At 24.4% G+C, this 17,529-nt stretch overlaps 1 protein-coding gene across 3 annotated transcripts in view; it reads left to right on the top strand.

Moving 5' to 3' along the window:
• LOC136984347 (next to BRCA1 gene 1 protein-like) overlaps window positions 1–17,529 on the top strand; it is a 70,533-nt gene that overhangs the window by 17,622 nt on the left and 35,382 nt on the right. For 2 of the 3 annotated variants that reach the window (XM_067281294.1, XM_067281293.1), the window contains exons 2-9: window positions 684–755; window positions 925–966; window positions 5,002–5,187; window positions 5,295–5,387; window positions 7,614–7,749; window positions 11,932–12,016; window positions 12,096–12,302; window positions 15,712–15,771. In XM_067281294.1, the coding sequence (XP_067137395.1) occupies window positions 684–755; window positions 925–966; window positions 5,002–5,187; window positions 5,295–5,387; window positions 7,614–7,749; window positions 11,932–12,016; window positions 12,096–12,302; window positions 15,712–15,771 (881 nt within the window). The remainder of the gene's footprint in view (window positions 1–683; window positions 756–924; window positions 967–5,001; window positions 5,188–5,294; window positions 5,388–7,613; window positions 7,750–11,931; window positions 12,017–12,095; window positions 12,303–15,711; window positions 15,772–17,529) is intronic. The other variant, XM_067281295.1, reaches the window with a different exon arrangement.

Genomic DNA, 17,529 nt, shown 5'->3' with positions numbered 1-17,529 from the left:
TATTAAAAGTAAAATCTTTATATTTTTGATTTTGAGGTATTTTTATTTCAAAGTTTTATAAATTTATTTCATAACATTTTCAACAGTAAACTTTTATTAATAAGATATATAATAATTTATAAATATTTATTATATGAAGTCAGAATATTTCAACTTTATGGAAGGCAAATGAAAGTTTTTTTTATTTTTAAAGGAGTATTTTTGACTTTTGATGATGGCTTTCAAGGAAGCAATAACATTTCTATAAAAATAAAAACACTTGTTAAAGTTATTTTTCTTTATTATCTTAATAGTAGTGAATAGTGAACAGTAGTAGCAGCATTAAAAACTTTTTATGTAAACAAATTTTTGATCTTCCCAATCACTTTCATTTCAATGGAATAAATTATTGATTGCATAAATAGTTCTCATTCAATAATGAAAGGCAGTATAATATTTACCATAAATGAAATAGTTTGCTAGAATACTAAACATAAAATTTTTTAAAATTGAGATATTCATAATACATTCACAGATATGAATATATGCAATGCACAGCTGTATTATATATATATATATATAATATCCATTGTATTGTATATATTTATAAATACTTCAATAATAATTTGAATACATTATGAATTTTATTATGCAAAACTACTTTAATAATTGTAATATTGTATTGTTTTGTTTATTATGTAAAGGTTCTAAGAAAATGTGGTCTTAATCCAGATTCTCAAGTATCAATAAGTTATGTGGATGAAGAAAATGATAGGGTGATTACTTTTTATTATTACTGTAAATATATTTTTCAATTATTTAATTGAATGCCATTATTAAAGCTTAATCTTTACTGTCTTTTATTTCTTACTTTATAAATTTATTATATTCCTGTAAAGAATAAGTATAGTTTAATTTTAATAATATGATTTTTTATTTTTTTAGATTAGAATAGATTCTGAAACAGAATTTCTTGAAGCTGTGAGAGTAAGATTCTTTGTTTCAAATCAAAGTTGTAATAATATATAAATTTAATATGAGTTAAATAATTATATATTAGTAGAAGTAAAGAATGTAGATCAGGTATGGCCAAAAAGTTGATCACAGTCAAGTGGCTGATTGCAGCATCACTTTTGTTCAATCGTCAATAATATGTTTGTTAAAATATTGAAAGCATTTGTGATTTCAATAGCAATATAAGAATATTATGTTTTCCAAAGAGAAATCTTAGTCATTTGTTATGGGTTGGTAACATTATGCTCTATGAAGTAATGTGTGCTCATCTTTGTTTCTAACTGTAGCACAGTGTATTGATGCATTGGAATGTTCTTTGTATCAATAGCCATAACTAAGTTATGCTGTTAATTCAGAAATTATTTTACTTTCCTCTAAACAATTTTAGTCATTTGCAAAATGAGTGTCCCAAGAGTAGTAAAACTTATAATTTGTATAATGAGTGGAAATAATTTTAAACATACTTTTGTTATAGTGGAAGATAAATGCTGCTGTTTAATTTGTTTTAGTCTCTTTCACAAAGTCAAAGTTAGCCTGGAATGTCAATAACTGTGCAATAAATAAATCTGTTTAACTATTTTGCAACATAATTTTATAAGAGTGGATTAATAAACTTTACAAAAAAATAAAAATATGGTAGGAGCTTATTGATATTTTTGTCTCATAAAGTTGATCACATGATAATGTAAGTTGGTCATCCCTGATATGAATTAATACAAGATACAAATTAATGTATTTTCATTTTAAATATCTTATTATTTTAAAAGTACAATATCAAACACTAAATACAAAAACAATTTTTGAAGTCTTAAATGTCCATTCAAAATCACTGGAGCACAGTCACCATTAACATAATCATCCTTTATAGGCTTCATTTAGAAGACTTCAAAAAGTTTGTTTTTGCATTTAGTCTTCAATATTGTATTTTTAAAAATATATATTTACATCCTGGATTTTTAATCTTTATAAAAATAAAAAATTCTTTGTAAAATAAAGTTATTCAAAATTTTTAAATTGAATTGTCTTGGATATAGTTTTAAAATTAACAATATGTTTGCTTATTTTAAATTAAATATAAATTATTATTTTTTATTTTATTTAATCAAAAATATCTAAATGAAATTTTATGAAATGAAATCTGTATAAATATGAAATGAGTTAGAAATTTTAATATTCAATAATTTATAGTAATTTATATGTGGATAAAATTAATTGAATTGGTTTCAAATAAGGATGAGAAATGCTTTTACAGTAATTTAGATTAAATGATAAAAAGGAATCCACTATATTGATTTTTTGTGATTACAAATACATAAAAACAACAATAAAATTTTGCTTTATATTTAATAATTTTACATATCAGGTCAATATTTTCTGAGTATGTAATGGTTATACATTTGTGTAGTATTATGTTCACAGTAATGTCAAAAGCATTTTAAAATGCAATTGTTTGTTGATAAATGACTTTTAATAAGTTAAAGTAAGAATAATTTATATAAAAAAGTATTTTTTTTATACATTATTAAATATAGATAGAAAATATGAATGTTATTTCTTACTAGATTTTTCATTACAAATTTGTAAACATTTAAAAACTAATAATAAAATCTGAGAAAAGGCAATTTTATTCTTGTGATTCTAGTGAAAATGTTTCTACTTAAAATTTATTAAAATTCAATTATTAGCAAAATATTAAAGGAAGGAATTAAAAATGATTTGTTCAACTACATGTTAAAATATTTCATAATGACAATAATAATATAGACAGTAAAACTCCAATTTTCCAAATTAATTGCAACATGGGCTATCCGATATGTGGAACATCTGGATAATAGGGTTTTTGCTTTAAAAAATTTTTTTCTTTTCTATCCAAACTTTCCATTATGTGCACGTGTACATAATTAACATGCAAATAATAAAATATTAAATATGAAAATGTAGTTACAAATGAATATATCAATAGTTTAGTTTCTACATTTTGAAAAAAACTTTCATGCATATACAGTACATATATGCTTATTTATTTTTTAACAAAGTTGGCGGTTGATCCAGATAATCAGTCTGGATAATTGGAGTTTTACTGTACACAGAATTCAGTTTTCATTGAATATAATTAAAATTATTAACCATACTACCATACTATTTTAGCCTTAGTCTGTATGTCTAAAAATAGTATGGTTCTTTACATTAAATCTTTTCAGGACAGTATTTTTACTTTATAAAAATGTCAAAAAGTAAAAAACGTATGTTTGATGCAAATTTATTAGTATTAAATTTTTTTAATGGATTATCTGAAGAGATATGTTTGGTAACTTATCTGAGGATTAAATCTTGAAGATTAAAATTCTCAGATAAGTTATCAAACATATTTCTTGTTATTGAGAAAATTGGTCTGATCCTTTATACAAAATTCTTTTTTTTGACTGTTGTAGCTGTATACAGTCAAAATACAATTTCATGCAGCATTTAAAATTTTTAGTGTTGGAGATTATTTTATACATTGTTTTTAACAAGTGACCTAAATCATACTTGAAAAATTTTCCAAACATACTAAATGTAAATGCTTTGTTTTTCTTTTTGTTATGTTGTGTAATAAGTCTGTTCAAAGATAAAATATTTGAGTTGTTTCAGACTTACACCTGCATATATTTAAAATATAATTGATAGGATTAACATATATTTAATAATATTAAAAGCTGTTGTCTCACTGTGTGTGAATTTCTTATAACTCCTGCAATTTTTGTTCTGTCCAGATGAAATTTTGGTTATATTTGTTTTATGTTCTGACAGAGAGTATAGGATACTTATTTTATGGAAATATTAGCTATAGAATAAACATTTTATCAATTTTGGATCAATGATTGCATTTACATTGCAGTGATGTCAGTGACCTCATTTAGTTCATGCTTGAAGACAAAATTTCCTTTAAGTTGCATTTTTCAATATTTTGTCAAATGGTTTATTTTAAACTTACTTCATTAAATTTAAACTTTAAAAAAAGATGGCCACATCATGTTGCTTCTACAACAATTAAAAAACAAAAATTTTTTAGTGACCACACAGCATTCTATTATCCAATCAGAAGTAACAATCTGACAAACCTGTTATTTAAAATGTATTATTGCACATTAACTATATTTTGATGGCTACTTAATTTGTAGAAACATTAGCTATTCTTCTTGAATTTCTTGAAATCTATACGCTTCTCAATTCCTCAATCTCTACTTTCTCATAGAAAGTAGTCCATCATGCTTGGCAAGGGAATTTCTAGTAGTATTAATAATAATTGAAAATTTAATTATTATTGTAAATTACCAGTTCAAAGTACATTTAAAAGATTCTGTTAGTACATAAAAAGTTTTGTCTGAAATTATTTGAAGATTGCATATTGATGATATAATAGTATTGCAACACATATTCATGTTGTGTATAACATTAATATAGAATTACTAGTTGAAGTGATTAGTAATAAATGGCAGAATAAATTTTTATTAGCTTAAAATGAAATCCTTTGAGAATGCAATACTAAATAGTTTATACAGTAAATATCAAGTAGAATAGAGTCATATTCTGAAGTTCATAGTGCCATCATGACATAATTTTTACAAACTATTTGTTTTCCTGAATGAATGAAGGAGTTTCTAAAGAATAGAAAATAATAATTAAGCAAATTATTTTCTATTTAGATTCTATTCATTTAATGATTAAACAAATTTTGTAAATTAAAAGTTATAACTAGTGACACTCTATATACAGATTAGTTATAGTGTGTCACTAATCTGTATATATCAAACGATACAAAATGTTTTTGAAAACATTAGTTGTTTCATGCATAATTTTAGACTTATCTAGTAACAAATATTAATAGAGATTTGTTTAGATGTTATTTGTTATATATAGAATATACATCAAATAATGCAAAAAGTATTAAAAATTTATTATATTTTGTTATGTACACTCAAAAATATATTCTTAAATTCATATTTTAAAATAATTAATTTTGAAAAGGTTGGTCAGAAATGTGGCAACAAATTAAAATTTCTTGTAAAAGAAGTAGAATCAGAAGAAAAGAATGAAATTCAACCATCTACTTCATCTGGAATTTTTAGCTACAGAGAATTAGAGTCGGGAGAATTTGTGGTAATGGATAAAGTTCCTTGTTTCAAAACACATCGTGAGTCTGCTAGTGATGAGGTAAAATTATTATTTATTAATGTTAGTATTAGTATTATTATTTTTTTAGTATCATAGTTTAATAAATAAAGGAAAATCTTTTATTGAAATATTTTTTTTGTTTACAGTCTTTAAAACAGAAATCTATTCATTCTGTTGAAGTTGCAGAAAATAAATCAGATAATTCTATTCCTTCCTGGTTGATTTCTTATATTGCTAAAGTAAGTCTTGTAAATAAATTTTATTTGTTAATAAAATAATTAACAAAAGAATAATTATAGTTAAAATTAATTCATAAAATATTTATTGAAACATTTTTATTTAATATAAAATTAGCTTATTTGTAATTATATTCAAAAGTAGTTTGTATCACTCTTAAAAATAACAATGATTAAAAAACTAAACCATACTTAGTATTTAATGCTTGAATTTAAAGTATCAAATACTATTTTTTATATAATATTTTCAAATATTATTAGTTTGATTGTCCTGAAAACTTTTTAATAATTTTTTCTGCTAAATATTTAAATCTTTTATTGATTACTTATTTTACATCCTAATTATTATTATACTTTTATTGTATTTAGGACTGCATTAATATCTAATCATACTCAGTTATGGTTAGAGTTTCACTTTCTTTATAGTTTCTTTCACTGCTTACTACTATTTTTTTGTTCTGTATCTGTATAATGCTTTTAAAGAGATTGGGTTTGGAGCCTCAGAAGTGTTTAATACAGCTCTTGATTGCTTTAGTATTATTTTTTCTTATTCAAATACAAATATTACAGCTTTTGACATCAAATCAAATTAAAGACATTTACTATTTACAGGTATTAAAAAATGGTGGAAAAACTTAAAATAGACTAAAAATTTTAACAAATATGTTTAAATGTTTATATCTTTAGAGTTGTAAATAGTGGAATAAAAGTTTTGGAAAATTCAAAATCTTAAATGCTATATAAGTCATTGAAGTTTAAATATTAAAATTTTAATCAAATTTATGTTTATGATAAAATCTTAGGGTTTTAGTGTATTTTGTGGCATACTATATGACCAATCTAAACTTGCAAAAATTGTTAATAATTTGATCAACTTAAAATATATTCAAATTTTTAGAGTTTTTTGCACATCTAGAGGTTATTAGATTTAATTTGAGATCTCATTTGCTGTATTTTATTAATGGAAAGTGTGAATTTGTAATGTCTTATCTATCGAATCAAAAGCCTGGATAATATTCTAACAGGGCATTACATAAACAAAGAGTTCGAAAACATGCCAGGCCTGACTTTGTGCAGGCAATAAAATAAATGAAAATTTTTATTAATATTAAAACCCAAAATAATTACTATACATAATGTCAAAAAAATCTATTTATTAGTATAAGCTTGAATATGTACAATTAAAAAATAATGTTAGAGAATAACTTGCAATGAAGATAATTTATTAAAAAACTAAAACAAATATATACAAAACTTTTCCAACAGTTGGGGACTTACAAATTAAGCTACAACTATCTTGGAACTATCTTCACAACAACCGACAAACAAAATACTAAAAAAATATTGAAAAAGCACAATGAATCTTACTAATTTGTTACCAAAAAACTCTGTCACTGGAACTGGAAAACCTTCTGTCAATTTTGCTCAATCCTTGTTATAAAAGGTGCTCTTATGCCTTCATAATTTTATGTCAATTCTGTTCCATACATTGCTTGACTGGGACATATGTTTATATAATGAAAAGTTGCAAAATTTGACTTAAATTTACACTGATCTGAAAGCTCCTTATTCTGAAGCATTGTAGACTTTTCCATGGGTGTCCTACACAAAAATTTTTGGCTACATCCCTGAAAGTGAAATACTTAATTTGCACAAGAACAGAAAGTTGCAATTTTGCTTGTTCAGTAAACATTGCTGAACTTTTGTCACATAGTTACATTACAGTTTTTCTTATAAGTAAAATTGTTCATTATGTGAAACATGATTACTCTAAAACATTTGTTAAAACAAATAATTAGATGTAATTATTAAATTTCAATCTTTAAAAGATAGAAAAACACATAAACATAGATATTTCATTAGAGAGATTATAAATTAAGATTTGTTTTTCATAAATATTTTATTAAAAAAACAATTTGGATTGAAAATACCTATATAAATTATTTTAATATTTATTGATTAAAAAGATATATTTTATTGTAAACAACTACAAAAAATATAATTTTCACTTTAACACTATAGTTAAAAATATAGTTTTCACTGAGTGAAAACTATATTTTTTGTAGTTATTTACAATACAAATATTTTTTATTAAAACAATTAATTTGTAAGACATGTCTAGTATCCTAAACATGTTAGAAATTACATTAGAGATTAGTTAAGTAAATTATACATAAATGAGGTGAAATTGTTAATAATGTTTCTATAATTTTTAATTTTATTTTTTAGATTAAAGATGATATGATTAAAGATGTTTCTGATAAAGTTATGGATACTATCCTTGCAATGTTTAAAGATATGAATTTAAATTCTACTCCATTATTAAAACATGAAGAATGTTCTTCTGTAACTCAACAGCATGATAGTAAGAATAAATTATTCTTAACTTTATTTACATAGTGATTCTATGTAAAATCACTATTAGTTATGAATATTTAATTAAAAAAATGGACTATAATATGCATAAAATCATAAAATTTTAAATATTTATGCTAATAAATAGGTATATATAATTAAAATTTCAAATATCAGATGATAAAATATTCACAATTTTATGATTATATCTGTCATACCAGCTGACACAACCATAAATCATTCATTAATTTAAATTTGAAAAAATTTCAAATTTAAATTATTATTGTATTAATTATTAAATTAATACAATAATAAACTCTTTAAAAAATAATTTTAATTAAAGAAGTTAAAAATATATTTTATTATATTAGTTTAAACTGTATTTATATGTATACCTTTCAAATTATTTACTAGCATTAAGGGATTTCAAATATTAAAATGAATTATTAATCATTTATATTACACTCATACAGTGTTTAAGTATGAATGCTTGTGAAATTATATGCTTAAGATGTAAACACTGAAAATTAATGTATAGGAAAAGATGCATATAATGACAAATAGTAGAATTTATTTATTACAAGAACCAAGATGATTAAGTATAAAAAAACACATTTTCCCAAGAAGTTGGCTTTTCAACAAAGTCCAGTTATCCTAACAATGAATCTGATGAATGACTTTATAAATTATTGAACATTGTAAAACATTGTGATATTTTATGTTTACATGTTGAAAACTATATGATTCTAGCAAAATGAAACAAAATTATCAAGACAGAATCAAACAAATTGATATTGTTATCTCAATATTCTATTCACTTTATCATTGTGATTTTAATCTGTTAATTTATTTTCAATATTACAGTATGACTTAGATGACTACCCTCAAAACTTAGGAAATCTGTCATCTCAATGGGTGATCTTGTCAAAGAAGATGACAAAAACGTAATGGATATATTGATATAATACTGTTTATGGTATTACTAAGTTATGTCAAATAATAATACACATTTATTACATTGTATATATAGTATTTGATAGAATTTTACTTATGGAATCACTATGTAGGCAATATAGCAAAAATTATATAAAAATACTATATATTGACTAACACTATACTACAAGAATATTTATTTATTAATATATCATGTGCAATTCAGTATGTAATACACATGAAAGTGTAATGGATACACTCTTAAGTATTTGATTTAAATCTGAAATAGACATTTACTTTCTGTTTTAACTTTTTGATAAGATGATGCCTTCATATTTATTTTTATTATTTGGTCAAATAGATTATTCACTTCAGGTCAAACAAATTTCAAAACCTATCAAATCTTACCCACTATTTTATCTATCCCTATTAATGAAAAGATTAAATTTTTTGGCTTTGTTATATTATTTAGTTTAATAAGAATAAATAGAACATAAAAATAAAGCAAAAAATAACTTGTTGAAGATATTAACAGCAAATTATGTGTATTCTTTGCAATAAGATCCAAATAGGAGAAAATAGAGAATTGAAGTTGGAAAAAAAATATTGAGATAAATTTTTATACCTAATACAACAGTGGAACATGTCTAACGTTGCACATTGTACTGATACATTTGCAGAGTATCAATTTTATCATTCCTCGTGGGATGATGAAACTGGTTGTCTCAAAGGGATTAAGGAAGATTATAAACAGTGAGTTCTGTGAAATAAAAATTCTGTTCTAAGAAAATCTAGTTATCTGGATAGATTTTACTGTATATTGTATTTGAGCATATTAGTTTGTTTTTCTCATATTAATAAATTTGTTAAAAAATCAATGGATAACATATTGACTTACAAATTAAACATTTTTTCTACAAGTTACTTATCTTATTGAGGAAATTTGATTGCCTTTAGATAAAAGGTAACAAAATTTTTAAAATTTATTTGAAATTAAAAATTTCAAAAATTGTAAGACAAGTCAAAAAAAAAAAAAAACATGTTGAACATTAGAAACACATTAAAATATTTTGACAAACATTTTGCTTATTGGAATTCTTTTGCCTCTTTGAAGAAATGAAAATTGTAAAAGTATTCTACACACTAGAGAATGTTTGATCAAGGTTTGTGTATAAAGAGAACAATGAATAATCAATCAATGCTTAAACTGCTTCAAATAGTTTAAAATGAGCAAGCAGTTAAAGAAAAGAGATGTCTTGTGTTATGTTTAAGATGTTTTTAACTACAGTCAACTTGCCTTAAAACAACCATCAATAAAGCAATTTTTGTCATGCCCAGGCAAAATGCCATTATCACAACATCCATTTTCATGTGATAAAGTAAATAAAAATTTTACTGGAATCTGTTAAACTGAACTGTACTGGGGGGTTGTGAAAATTTTACAATCTCCAAGAAATAATCCTATTTACAATAATGATTTTATTATTCATGTCAAAAAGTGAAAAAGCAAAATGGTATTGTATTAATGTATTTTGAGCAAAATATTTTGTTCTCTTAGTAAGTAAAGATAGTTCAACCTTCAACTGAAGAGAGATTCAAACATCTGGTTTCAGCAGAATATTTAACTGTACTCAGGAAATAGAGGTTAAAGTTAAGGATGTCCACCCCTTTAAATGGATGCAGTTCCATGAAAACACATGCTAGTTTGCATATCGGAATGCATACAATGATGCCAGATTGGCTACCTTGCACCAACTTTGTCTCTTTTTTTACTCTTTTGTCACCAAAAAATATTTTCTACTTTTTCAAACAATTTTAACAGAAAAAAATCACAGATTTAGCTTTGCTTCGTTTATTCATTCTGATATACTTAAATAGCAAATACTGTCGACTCCTCATTTTGTTTGGTTTGAAAATCAGTTAGATCATTAATTTATTTTTGTAAATAAATTTTATTTTATTTAACTTTATTTAGTAAATTAATTCAAAATATTATTATTTAGAGATTTTGATTGTCTATTAATATTTAACTCTGTAAATTATATTACCTTAATCCTGAAAATCAGTAAAATGAACTAAACACTGTTCTCCTAGCAATTTGTATTAACACACATTGACTGTATAGACTTTTTCAGGAGATTTTTGAGTAAACTCATAGAAAAAGTGTTGATGCTATCAGAGTTTTTAATGTTTCTAATGTTCAGCATGTGTTTTAATTTTTAAAACTTTTTACTTCGAATAAATTATAAAGAAATTTTATCTGTTGAAATTTTAAGGTTTTTTTTAAAGCAAATTTTTAATGTTGCCATTTACAGCATTTATTAACTACCATATATCTCGGAGGATAAGATGACCTTCAGATAAGACGATGTATAAATTTTCGTCGAAGTTTTATAGTTTTAGCATATATCTGTCCTATAAGACGACACCCAAACTATCAATGGCCTATGAATTTAGTTTAGATCAGCAATCATTATCTGAATAATAATACTGTATAGCGTATATGGAATTATGTCCTATTTGTAATTTTTCGAATGAACAAATTTTATTTTTATGCATCTGGCGATTTTTGAAAACATTCGCACTAATTCGGGCATTCGGGTAATAACCATGACTATTCACAAAAACATTGTATGGGCTATTTTATTTTGTGCACATACCCTACTCTCTTCTAGTAAATAATTACGGTTTGTCTGTCTTTTTATAATGGTTTTAATTTGTATAAATTTTAATCTAATTTTTTTGTATCTGTCCTATAAGACGACCCCGGATTTTCAGGGCCATTTTTTATGGTTCAACTATTGTCTTATCCATTGAGATATATGGTAATTGACTCTTTCTCAATATTTGAATTTCATGTTGAAAAGTACAGATCACAATATTGCATAACATGTAAACCAAAAAAATAAACTGGAATAATTTACAATGCAATCAGCTTCATTGTCAGGATGTAGTTTTTACATTTGATTATCCCAGTTTCTGAAATAAACATTATGTTTATTCTTCAATTCTTCTACAATAATTTTGTTTGGGTAGTTTTGATAACTTTCCTATTGACATTGAGATATATTATGTTGGAATATTTTACTTAGAAAATTTTTTTGTAATTATCAATTAAATTTTATTTTTTTGTTGATTTAAAAGTTTGTATATAAAATTGATTGTGAATTTTTAAATCATTTTAATGTTATGAATTATATAAAAAATCCTCAAACTTTAATATCCTGAAATAATGTATTCTTTATAAATTTATTTTTAGAAACTGGAAGAGAAAATTTACTTCACATAGGAATTATTTGTGATAATTGTGAACAACCAGTCAGAGGTATCAGATATAAGTGTGGGTTAGTATTTTTAATAATTATAAATGTTAATAAATTACAGTAATTGCATCCAACATATGTAAATTATTTAATTTTACAGAACATGTGCAGATTATGATTTATGTGAAAAGTGTGAGAATCTTCCTAATATACATAATCCACATCATATTTTTTTAAAAATTCGTCATAACATGTATAATCAGTTCACAAATTTGAGTGACGAACAATTACCAGCAACACATCTCTTATCACCACATCTTTTGACTTCCATAAAAACATTGCCAGCTGTAGTAAGGGGTTCCTTGAGGTACGATATAATAATTACTTTAAATTAATATAATTTTAAAATCATTAAATTGTAAATCATGTTATAATGCATCTTATGTATTGGTTTTACTAAAACACTGAATAATTGTTATATCTTATCATATATAATGAAATATCTAGACATATTGATATTAAATCTGTCTAAGCATTAAAAATAAGTGTTTTTAATGTAGTAAATTCTATACATTAAGTAACAATTAAATTAACATTATAGTCCTGTGAAAATTAAATTCTAAAAGGAAAATGAAGGCAAGATTATGGCTGTTTATAAATATCAAGTAAAAATAAGAAATATCAATAGACACATATTGTTTATTAAGTTTTCATAAAAGTAAGATATGAAATAAATGTTTTATTTTTCATTTATTTTCTTAGCATTAAAACTACCTAATACAGCTATGAAATTTGTTTTTACTGGTTACATTGTTATGAATGAATATTGAAGTATTTGATTATGATGTTCTGCTGATAATTAATATTTCACAAACATAGTTAATGAAAAAATATATGTTTTAAATCACTCAAAAATTTTTCAAAACTAACATACTACACATAATTATTTATAATTAAACCAATTTTATTTATAACTGACTAGTTCTACTTAATCTCACCTTTCAGTGATATTATCTTGTATTATCTAATTATAATCTACTTACATTAACATGTATTTCTGCCTTGATATAAATGTCATAATTAAATGTTAGATATAAATATATTCTTAGCTTATGAACAATTTTTGAGAAAAATTTTAGTTTTGCATAGCAAGTATCAGATTGAAATTAAAAAAAAATTATTTTTAGTCTGCAATTTCATTATGATGTCTTTTTAATAAATTTTTCTTCATATTTGCACTAAATAGATGATTTTCTGACAAAATTGAAAATAGATGTGTACTTTCTAATGAGGAAAAAACAATTTAAATAAACAAATTTAAATTCTATAAATTTTAAAAACAAAACGATTATATTCTTTTAATTTACATCAAAGTCCAAATCTATATATGTTTAATATATAGTATTGTCAGTAAAAATTTTGTTAAGCTTATAATTAAAAAGTAAGAACTGTAATACATTAATAACTATCTTTTTTGACGTAAATAGCCATATCAACTAACAAAAGTATTAAAATGACTTAAAATTCTTATTATTGTGTTCAGTCATTGTCTTACTCTTATCAATTCAAAATCAAGTCTAGTTTATTATAGAATTACATTTGACCAGAAAAGTGAAACATTTTTATTTTAATTAAGCAGATTTAATTAATTGCAAATATAGAAATACATCTGAAGTATTTTTGTTAATACAGTAAAATTATAAGTTAAATGCACTCTTTGAGAAAAGAACAAAAATGTGTGTAATGCAAAATTACATTTAAGTCAGAAATTCGCATCAAGAGAACACTTTGTGTGTGTGTGTGGTGTGTGTGTGTGTAAGAAAAAAATATAGATTTATGGCTACATTATATTATAAAATTACATTATTTTATCACTTTTTATTATGTTTATTTAACATTTTTGGAATCAGCCAAAAAATTAGAACTTTTTATTTGAAATATCACAATCATTTTGTTAAAATTTTTATGAAAAACATAAGCATTTATTTTAAAGAGTGATAAATATGCAACTGAGCTGATTCGGTCAATCATTTACTCCATGATATCATGATATTCTTTAAAACCTTGCAATCAACTTGTAGATGTATTAAAATTTTTTTAAATATTCATTTTTCTCAAGAATTGTAAGGTTTCTTTCTTCAGCATAGTTTTATTTGTAGGGATATTTTGCTTATTACATTTAAGACATGTTCTAGATTGCAATATTTGCCTTCATGAATTTAAAGCATTTTTTGAACATTTTTTATTTTTGAAAACTTGGGAAGTGTTTACAAAACATACCTTCATATCGTCTGTTTTTACTAAAATGGTGCATAATGTCATAATTAGTTTTTAAGTGGTCTACCAATTGTTTTTTGTAAGATCAGATTTTCTTCATATTTTGTAATTTCTTGATATCTTGAAGTGAGGTAACTTTTCATTTTGGTAATGAATGACAGTTTATAATTTAAGATAAAAACTAACTTCATAATTATAGCATATATTTGTATAGAGCTATACTTGTTCTTAAGTCTCTGTCAAAATGCCACGATCAGTTCAAATGCTTGAGTTTTCCCAATTGAAACATGAAAATGTCCATAGACTTGTGAAATGAGACTAGACATCACTCTTAATCATACTTTCAGCATTAGCAAGTTATATGCTTACTGAATTTTAATGATTACTTATCCCACTATACAGTTTTAATGATCAGTATATACAGATCAGGAAGAGTATCAAGAGAACTGATAGTTTATTAATATAAACAAGAATTACATATAATTCAATTACATATAAAAATAAAAAAATACATGCTAGTAAATGATATATATTGGTATGGTTGAAAGAAAATTAAATGTAAATAGATTATTTATATGATTTCTTTGTAAAATAGGGCTGGCAGAAATACAGTATTAACACGTAAAAACACGTAAACATCTGTTTATGTGTTTTTACGTGTTAATACTGTATTTCTGCCAGCCCTATTTTACAAAGAAATCTTATATTTTTAATTGTGAAGGGATTGTCACCTGTGGACATTTTAGACTGTTTTACATAATTCGGCAGAGGCATAGCCTCTAAAGAAAGGTTGTCTCTGCTGTGGAGAATAGTTTGTTCCTGGTGATTGGACATGGCGAGTAAAGAAGATTTTCATTATCTGTTTACGTGTTTTTACATGTTAAGATTATTTATAATCAGTGCCTTTAAAAAAAATCATTACTGCTATACATATATGGTGACTAAAAGTAAAGCTCTGTTTTAGAAAAAATATAACAACAGCTTTATAAAATTTCAACAACAGAATCAATGTATTTTTTTTATAAGTTAAAAAGATTATACTTTAAAAAAACGGGTAAAAGTTAAAAACTTCAAAATTTCTCATAAAAGCAACCATGAGAAAATATTCATCTCATTCTTTACAGATTTTTGAGGAGACTTAATTAAAAACTATAGACTACAGCTTTATTTTAACAAGGAACAAGCTTTATTTAATATTACCTCCATCTGTTATCCACTATTGTTTAATATTTAGTAATATTAAACAACAGTGTTTAATATATATTTTTTCTAAATGTATACATTATATTGTAGCATTTATAATTTTTTAAAATTTTTTGTATATACCCATCTGTCTACTGAAAAGATGGCCTCCAGCTCCCCATCCCATTTGCTTTTTCACAACAGCTCCAATTGGTCCATGACAAATTGGATTTAGTTAAATTATTAAGTTTAATTATTAATATTCATAATTTCATAAACTGTCATTTAAAAATTAAAAATTTGATATTTATTTCTAGTTTTAAACACAAGAAAGATAAGAAGATAATTAAAATGATGAAAAAACTTGAAAAATATAGGTAAGACATATGTATATTAATTTTGAAAGTTTTTTAAACTAGAAATACTTCAGATAATTAAATACGGAAAATCTTTGTTAATTTAAACTTGGATAGTTTGAAATCCTGTTACTTCATAACTGTACTTTTGTCCTGGCCATAGATATAGAGATTTACATTTTAAGGAATTCAGTTAATTCGAAATATGGCTACTTCATAATTTGAAGTGATTATTCTGTCCAAACTGTCATGCGTACATTCACTCATTTATTTAGAATTAAATAACTCCATGCTATAAGTGAACAATAGACCAAGAACAACTCTAATCTGATCAATATGGCTTTGCACACACGGACTTTTTCAGTAACACATTTTTGGGTGCACCTTATATATGAATTATCCTTTTTTCTCTTATTTCATAAAATATGGCTGGATTTTTGAATTGCAAGTAGCAGATTCAGATATTTGTAATTTTGGTGGTTTGTGGAGAAATTTGGACATTGATCAACTTAAGATTGTGCAAAATATTATGAAAGAAATGCAAGTTTGGAGTATTATGAATGCAATCCTGTTTGGAGTTTTTAATAACAGTAAAAAAAATAAATAATGTTTTTATTTTTTTATATTATATTATCTTGGGATGTGAGTTGCTCGTCTGGTGTGAGAGTGAACTTTTGAAAGTAGCTGATACTTAGTATACTAAAATACAATTGTGTCAAAGGAAGAGGAATATGTTCGACGGTAAAATAGAGAAATTGGCGAATGGTTTATCCCTGGATTTGATTATAATATTGTTAATAATTGCTGGAGTTGAGCCCAATCCAGGTCCTCTCCCCCGTTCCCCACAACAAATAAGTCATCAGGATATGCAAAAGAAGGGGCGTGGGAGACCTCGGAAGGAAAGCTCCAAGGACGAGGAGAAAGAAAACCAACAAGTAGAAATTTTAAGTATAGATTACCACCAAATAGAAGAAGAGAGTAAACAACCGTCTGTATTCACGAAAGAACCAACAATTCATGATTATTTTGAACCAGTAAATGAACCGAAATTACAAACTGCAGTTAAATCTCCATATACATTGCAATCTATTTACGAGCTAATCCAGGATAATTTTTGTCGGTTAAATATCGAGATTCAATCGATTAAATCTGAGGTAAATATATTGAAAGAAGAAAATAAGTGTTATAAAGAGGAATTGACGGAAATTAGATATAAGCTACAAGAATTGGAAAAAAAATCGGAAACTAATGACCATCTTAAAGGTATGTTCGAATTTGAGTTTGACAAATTAGCAAATGAAAAGACTAAAAAGAACATAATTATTATAAATTATCCATTCGCAACACTAGATTATTTACAAGAAATAAATTCATTTATTAATAATGAATTAGAATTAAAAAATGTTGAAATAGAAGGATTAATTAAATTAAATAGCAGTAATAATAAACCTATTGTTAAAGTAATCCTAGAGTCTGTAAATATAAGGAATTTAATTCTTAAAGAATTTTGGAGAACGAAACCGAATTTAGTTGGTGAGAATGAGAAAAAAATAATTTTTACTGCCGATTTATGTAGGAGATCGAGGATAAGGAAAAAACATTTACAGGCCAGAATTAAACTAGAAAAGTTAAACAAGAAAAAAATAATAGTACGAGATGATTATTACATAAAAGATAACTTAGTATATACGTACGATATTGCCTCAAATAAGATCATCCAATTAAATCATTTTTTAGGAGATGTTTGACTGCAGAGTTAGGAAAGGAAGGGGAAATAAG

The sequence above is a fragment of the Centruroides vittatus genome, unplaced genomic scaffold (assembly GCF_030686945.1).
Source record: "Centruroides vittatus isolate TY-2023 unplaced genomic scaffold, ASM3068694v2 contig_914, whole genome shotgun sequence".
In the NCBI taxonomy this organism is placed as follows: Eukaryota; Metazoa; Arthropoda; class Arachnida; order Scorpiones; family Buthidae; genus Centruroides; species Centruroides vittatus.
The sequence above is the reverse complement of the archived record's forward strand: the minus strand, read 5'-3'. Positions and strand labels throughout refer to the sequence as shown.